The sequence below is a fragment of the Eurypyga helias genome, unplaced genomic scaffold (assembly GCF_000690775.1).
Source record: "Eurypyga helias isolate BGI_N326 unplaced genomic scaffold, ASM69077v1 scaffold25316, whole genome shotgun sequence".
NCBI lineage: Eukaryota > Metazoa > Chordata > Aves > Eurypygiformes > Eurypygidae > Eurypyga > Eurypyga helias.
The window spans coordinates 9,541-17,146 of NW_010256410.1; the positions used below are offsets into that span (position 1 = coordinate 9,541).

Consider the following 7,606-nt stretch of genomic DNA (forward strand, 5'->3'; position numbering starts at 1 on the left):
TACCTGGGGGTGATGCAGCTGAGCCGAGGCTTCAAGGCGGCAGCGACGATGCCGGAGGGGGGACGGCGGCACGGACCCTGGTTCAAAAGCACTTCCAAGGAACTGTCAGAGAGGGGCAAAGCCGGAGACTACAGCAGCACCCGGAGTCGGGCACTCAGGGGCAGGAATGGCCGTGAGAAGGAGGAGGACAGAGGTAAGGGCTGGGGACACGTGTGTCCAGACGGGGGGTCCCTCCTTTTGGCCTCTCCCAGGGAAAGCCTCACACACTGGGGCAGTGGTCTCCAAGCTGGTTTGGTCAGGCACCCTACCAGGAACAAAGTTCTGAGCACACCCCCCCTGTAAATGTGTGTTTATTTATTTATAAACTGTAGCCTTGTGCTACTCGAGCACTAAGATTTTCTTCCTGCATCCCAGCAAACAACCCTGCGCATCCCCTGGGGTGCAGCACCTGGCTTTGGAGGCCACTGGTCCAGAGGATGTTCCCAGAAGGGTCTTCTCCTCCCTCTTTCCCCTTCTTCCTCCCTCTCCAAGTGCCAATAATCCACTTTCACGGTTCCATTTTCACACTTTCCCACTTGTGCATCATCAAGCTCTGAGCCTTACCTTGCTGGTCACTTTTGGGGGTGCCACATAGGGAGAGGCTGCACCCCATCTTCATCCCATCCTTTGGCTGTGCCACGGGCCGAATTCGGTTGTATTGGCTCCAGTGAACACTACAACCAGATCTGTGGCCTGTTGTTCCCATCGCTGGGGTGTTCAGGCAGGGGCTGGCTGCGATTGCCTTCCCGGCACGGAAGTGCAGGCAGTCCTGGGTGCAGGGGCTGGGATTTGGCCTTTCAAGCCAGGAGATCCCTGCCTGGAATGCGTGGTGTATTGTCGAGTGGGACTGTTATTAATGAACAAGGATAAGCGGATGTAGTAGTTCCCATTGATTTTTAGAATGTCATCTATTTATCCTGAAGGCAGCTGCGTGCAGGCAGAGTTGCAAGCTCGCTCGGAATTTGGGTGGCCGAGAGCTGCCCATCAGGGCTTTTGCATCCCAGTGGTTAGTCAGCTCATCGCCTCCCTCGCTGGCACCCACGAGCATCCAGTGCCAGCAAACCTCCCCTAAGACACCCCATGTCCCCTCCCCTCGGCAGCCCCCCGGTGAAGGAGCATCCTTTGCCTTCAGCTGATGGGAAAGCCCTTACGATTTCTTGTTGTTAATGAAGTGGGTTGGCGAGAAGGAGAAGGAGAAACCCAGCTTATTGCTCCAGTGCCATGGTGTTCCGGGCAGGAGCTGCAGCATGGGCCGGTCGAGGAAACTCAGAAGGGAATCAGGAGCAGGAACTGGGGGTTGTCAGGATGCTGCCAGGCTCTTCTCTGCCTGTCACTGCTCGCTGCCCTCTCCTGAGCCCCGGGGTGTGTGAAATCTCGGTGGGGTGATGCACACCTGTGGGCAGCCCCGGTGCCTGTGAGGGCTGCTTTGCACGAGCCAGTCAGTGCCCAAAGCTAGGCGTTCCGGGGAGCTGCTCCATGGGGCTTGGCACATGCCGTTCCCTAATCATCCCACGCTGGGAACTGCAGCTCCCCAGACCCTTGATGGAGCAGGGCATGTGTGGCTCGGAGAGAAGCAGGAACCCCCAACCCAGGGTTCCTAACTGGGGGCTTCATAGGGGTCACCATACTGAGCCAGGCTTGGTCCCCCCGAACCAGGCTGCTCCCCAGGCACGGGGGGCTCCTCCTTGGCCACCAGCCCCATAGCAGGTTGGTACTCGTCCTCACTGCACGCCAGATGGAAGCTTGGAAGCAGGAGGAAAAATGGCTTGTTGATGCTTAAGGGACTTTCTCCTGCTACTGTGGGATGGAAGGGGGTTTCTCTGTCGTGCCACAGTGCAGAGGGGTCTCGGGGAGCGTTCCTGAGGCACGTGTGGCCGCGTTGCTCCATTAATGGGAATTGATGTTTAGCGAATGCTCACCAGATGGTTTCGGAGCCCAGGCTGTCCCTCAGCACACAGACCCCAACAGCTCCCATCCCCAGCCGTACGCAACACGTCCACTGCGACTCACCTCTGCCGGCACCGCCGTCCCCCTGTGCCCAGCCGCGATGGGCGCTCCAAGGGACGGGTAGGGCTGCTGGGCTCGGGCATCGCTGGCTTTAGCTGCTCGTAGGTGATCCGGGAATATCGTTTTTCCCCTTTTTAATCTTTCGTGGGAAGGCTTAGTGTGGGCAGTGGGTAATGGGAGCCAGCGCAGCCCTGGAAGCCGATGGGGATGCGGTGCCACAAGCATCTGGGCAGCTCCCGAGCAGGATGGTGCGGAGAAATTCTCCAGCCTGAGAAATCCCCTGAGGATGGTGTGTCTGCGGGGCTGTCAAAGCCTTGGGGGACGGGTGCTGAGCACCCGCCTCGCTCCCCTGCTCCTCTCCAAAGTGCCCACTGCTTCCCCGGGCACCTGGCAGGAGCAGGCAGGTTTTAACAGTGGTGGTAATTAAGCAGGGAATGGCTTAACGAGGCAGCTGGGGAGGCTCTGCCACGTGAAATCATTCCGGAGGGAATACTGCTCCTGAAATCAGTTCTGGTTTAGCTAGCGTGATGTGCGGCTCTGGCTTGCCAGTGCGATGTGCCTCCCTCCTCCTCTTCCTCCTCCCTCAAATTTGGGGTAGTTTTGCATAGTGAAACCGGGGGGAGCAAGCACTGGCCCCAGCCTGGCACTGCCTGTCACCGCTTCCCACCACATCCATCTCTGGTCCTTTGCTGGGTGTCTCCAGCCATTCCCAGCCAGAGCTGGTCTCCCCCATGGCACGGGAGCAAGCAGTGCCATGAAGGAAGGGGGACCAAACACCCCAGGATGTTTGGGATGAGCCCCCAGTCCATTGCTGGCGAGCTGCCGGATCGCTGTGGGGCAGATGGCTGTAGAGGGAGCATCGGGGCTGGGAGGGCTCAGTGCCCAGCATGAGGCATTTGATCAACCAGCTGGAAAATGAAGGGCAGATATTTGTTTCAAGCATCACCCCACAGCAGAGCCTGGCGAAAATGCTTCTCTTCTGCCTTTAGCTCGTGAAACGGCAGCGGTGAGTGCCGGGAGAGCCCAGCGAGGGCTGGGGCTGCTTGAGCAGAGAGGGAGGATGCACAGACAGAGGTGTTACCCCCAGGCAGACCAGCGGTGCCAACCCCTGGCTCACAGGAGCCTGCTCTGGAGAGCATGGCTGGGGGTTTGTTGGGATGCTCCCGAGCATCATTAGTGACCCAAACGGATTGCTGCCAGGGCAGGGGAGCAGCTCTGGGTCCATCCCCAAGGTTGGGGTGGCATTGTGGGGTGCAACTCTCTGCCCTATGCAAGCAGGGTAAGAGGGGTGCAGGGTCACCAGTTGGCCGTGAGCAGGGGCGCATTGTGCAGGGGGTCCCAGCTGGCATCCCGTGTCCACACCCCACGAGCACCCCATCCCAAAGCAGTTGGTGTGCTCTCTGGAAGACCAAGCTTTACGTTAAGCTTTACATTAAGATGTTAGTCATGAATTTGCAATGCCAATGGCCCCAGTGACTAGCCTAGCTCCTGGGAGAGAGAGATGTTTGGGGAATTTAATGAGTATTGCTGGGCAGATCTGTTCACAACCACGTTTCCAGTGTGCTCCGAAATTCCTCTTAGCCCCGTGAGAGCTGTGTGCTGGGACAGAATACCCTTCTCGCTGCTCAGCATCCTCCTGCAAGCTGTGCCTAACCCAGCCACACACCTTCCAGCATCCCCCCCTGCTCGCTCCTCCTTCGCTTATTGTCCTCGTATCGCCTTAATTATTCCAGTTGCCTTCCTCATCAGCAGCAGCATGCATGTGTCAAGAGCAATGGATTGAAGGTAATGCACATCAGTCACCGGCTCTGTGCAAACGACTGGAGTAATCCTGCACTGGTTAGATCTGTCACAACCAAAATGAGCTGACCTGCCGAAACCTGCTCAGTGCTGCGGAAATGCCACGTTATGCTGAGAGTAATTGGGAGCAATGAGTTACGACTCCTTGGTGATTAAAGTTATCGGGCACATTTCCCTCAATCTTTCTCCTCCGCTTTCCTCCAAGCTGGTTCGGGAAGCTGGTTTGTGGCGTTGGTGGGGTCTGTGCCATGCGGGAGGTGGGGACAGTGGGGGTCTGTGTGGGGCACACCAGGCTATGGGGTCTACATGACGTAGGTTTAGTTCAGGGACCCCCAACAGATGCAAAATGCGAGCAGGAGATGGGAAGAATTACCCCATGGCGTGGTTTGTTATCGGGGTGGCACATACGGAGATGCTCTGCTGTTAGAGGGATGATTTGGTGTGTGATGGAGACACGAGGATGGAAGGAGGGACACAGTGGGGTCATCATGTATGGGAAGATGCATCTTGCTTGCCTAGCACCATGGCTTTACTCCTGACCAGAGCAGGGGAGCCCCCCCCATCCGCTCCTGCCCAGTCCTGTGCTGCCAGGTACCCCCTTGCTCCCCCAAGGCCCTCAGCTGGGGTGCTGGGGCCAGAGCCCTGGCTGAACAGCTGGAAGGGTGGTGGTGGAGAGAGCACAGCTGGAGAGGTGTTTGGTGCTGTGAAAACCACTCCTTGGCTTGGGATTGGGTGGGCCTGAGGGGACAGGAACCTCTTCTTTTGTGTTCCCACGCTGGGAGCAGCTGAAAGCCACACAGGCTCCAAGACAGGGTCACCCCGTGCCAGCATCCTGTGGGAAATGCCCTGAGACTCGGGAAGATACCTCAGGATAATGAAAAGTGAATTATTGTTGTTACCTTCATCGAGGGTGCACACCTGGAGCAGGCAGCGAGGTGAACCAGACTGGTTTTGGATCCCAGTTCGGTGCCCCCAGGCTGGTAAGACCACAGCATCGCCATGGGCACACAGGCGAGGAGATGGCTGTTTGTTTTCAGATTATTGGGAAAGGCTACATTTGTCAAATAAATGATTCCATCACAACTATTTGTTCAGCTCTATTCCCTGCCTACCGGCATCTTCATTTGCTCTCAGCACAGGTGTCAGCCTTTACTTTGCCAAGCGTTAGCGCTGGGCAAATACCCTCAGCATCGATGTCTGGGGCTGGGGAAAACGAGCTGCTGGCTGAGGAAAACTTGTTTTAAGCTGTATTTCTCCATTCTGTGTGTTCCTGGCAGGGCAGAGCAAAGGGGATGGGTTATTTTACCATGTAACTTATTTTTGTTTTGGAGTTGCTTTGCTCAGTTTTGAGGCTGTTGGGAAGGAAAAGGATTGGAGAGAAGCCTCGGTGCAGAGCCATGGAAACCTTTCTGTTCGTAGTGGGTGTTTCAGGGCTTTACCTCCCTTCCCTTGCAGTGCTTGCCGGGGCGTGCTGTGCCCAGAGCACATGTTGCTGAAGCTGACGAACAGAGCCGGTTGCTGCGCATCCCTGTTTAGGGAAAAAATCAAAAGAAGGGGGGTGGGAATTGGTGGGCTCAGCCCCAGCTGGTTCTTACCCCTCTCTCCTCTTCCCTCCCCGCAGCAAGATACATCGGCTGCTACGTGGACAACACTCGCCAGCGCACGCTGCGTGGCGTGTCCTTCTTTGACTACAAGAAGATGACAGTCTTCCGTTGCCAGGACAACTGTGCCGAACGGTAGGGTGGGAGACAGGCACTGCGTCTTCATCAGTTCCTATACACTACCTGTGTCCCTCTGCTCCCACAGATCCCTGCCCCAGCTGCCCCCCTTCCTCCTGCCTGCCTTCTCTTTTCTTCAGTTTCATGTAATTTTGATTTTTTTTAGTTTTATTTTAATTCACTGGTGTGTCCCAGGACCCCAGATGCTCCCCTTGAAAAGAGGTTGGGGAGGAGATGATGGGTTTCATCCTTGTAAGGGACAGGGGTGTGTGGAAGAGGCTCGAGCACTTCCATCCACCAAAACACTATCCCCCACCACAACACCCTCTCCAGACCTTCCCAGATGCCAAAGCCTGTCCGTGAGCAGCTGGCAGACACACGGATCCCTTCCTGCAGGTTTTCTCCTTTCCCCAGCCTAGGATATGCCCTACACCTGGTCTGTGGCATTGCATCAGTCTGCTGCCTCCAAACTCCCCCGGAGCCAAAGCCCATCCGTGCAGCATCCCACAGCACCTGGGGACATCAGCAGGGACACGTTCCCTGCACGGGGCTCAGCCACCTCAGCAGGATGCTGGCCGTGACGGACGCGTGCCATGAGCCAGCTGCTGCGGTGCCCTCGTGGGGCTGCTCCGCACCAGAGCTCCCCCGCAGCACCGGCAGCCCCGCGCTGGGACGTGCAGCCACGGCACTGCCCCCCCCCAACTGCTGGCACTTGGCAAGCACCATCCTGTGCTGCAATCCTGCCCCTTCAAATCCAAGCTGTACGGAGCGGCAGCGCCCTCGCATTCTGAAGCCCAGCAAAGTCCCCATCACTCACTCCTGCTCCGCCACCCCCCCGTACACCCTCCCTGCATGTGAGGAATGTCACTGTCTCCTGCTTTATGATCTCTGTGGCCTGCAGAACCCTTTCCCTTAGGATAGGATGGAATGGAATATTTTCAGTTGGATGGGACTCACAATGATCATTTAGTCTTTGGGATACAGTGCTGCTTCCAGTGCCGGGTGTGAGCTGGCTGCAGCAGGGATGCTCCTGCAAAACCCCATGGAGCTGGGGGGATGGCTGGGGATGTGCTAACCCCACCCCGTCTCCCTCTCCCCAGGGGCTACCTCTATGCAGGGCTGGAATTTGGAGCCGAGTGCTACTGTGGGCACAAGATCCAGGCGTCGAACGCCAGCGAGTCTGAGTGCAACATGGAGTGCAAGGGGGAGCGGAGCAACACCTGCGGCGGGGTCAACCGACTCTCCATCTACCGCCTGGAACTGGCCCAGGAGTCAGCCAGGAGGTGTAAGTCGGGGGTATCGATGTGGGTCCCAGCTCGGCTCCAAATGGGGGCAGCCCTGGCATCCCCGTGTTGCATCAGCCGGGTCACAGCCCCGGGGGGGTGGTCTGAAAGCAGCTGGGGTCCATGGCTGGGGTAGTTTTGCTCCTGTGACCCATGGGGATCCCCCTCTGGAGATGACTGCTGGCCAGGGCCGGGTGGAGCAGGGAGCCCCAAGGATGGCACCAGGAATTCAGGGCATTTGAGGGGGGGGCTTTGGAAGGAGACCTCTTTCCTCATGGCCAAACAGCAGCGTCGGGATGAAGGATGCGTGGGAGCTCCGGAGAGATCCAAGGGTGCTCCCTGTCAGAAGCGCTCATTTGGTTCCCAATTAGGCAGCACTATAATTACCCACATTTGCTGCTTTTCTTTCTTCTCCCTAAGCAATGGGAAAAAGGGCGGCAGCAGCAGCCCCCCCCACCAGGCAGCCAGTGCAGTAGCAGCCCCCGAGGGGGCTGAGGGTGCCTGGGTACGTGCAGTAGTGGGCAAGGACCCAGGATGGGACCGTTTGGGACACCAGTGCCATGGGGAGGGGAGCACCAGGTGAGACCCAGCCCTGCTTTCCTCGCTGACTCCATCCCTCCTGCATCCCGGGATCACCGAGCTGGTAAAAATAGGGAGGCAAACATAAGCCTGACTTTTCTGCTGGGGCTTTGCACTGATTTTGCGCTGGAAGCAGCCGGGCGAAGCTTGTTAGCAAACATGGCTTCATGGCTGGGGGGG

The 7,606-nt window shown here is 57.6% G+C and overlaps 1 protein-coding gene across 1 annotated transcript in view; it reads left to right on the forward strand.

The window, feature by feature from the left end:
* Window positions 1–7,606, forward strand: part of WSCD2 (WSC domain containing 2) — a 16,355-nt gene that overhangs the window by 179 nt on the left and 8,570 nt on the right. Inside the window, 3 exon segments of the mRNA XM_010153664.1 lie at window positions 1–193; window positions 5,468–5,582; window positions 6,665–6,849. The exon segment at window positions 1–193 is cut by the window's left edge and continues 16 nt beyond it. Of these exon segments, the coding sequence (XP_010151966.1) occupies window positions 1–193; window positions 5,468–5,582; window positions 6,665–6,849 (493 nt within the window).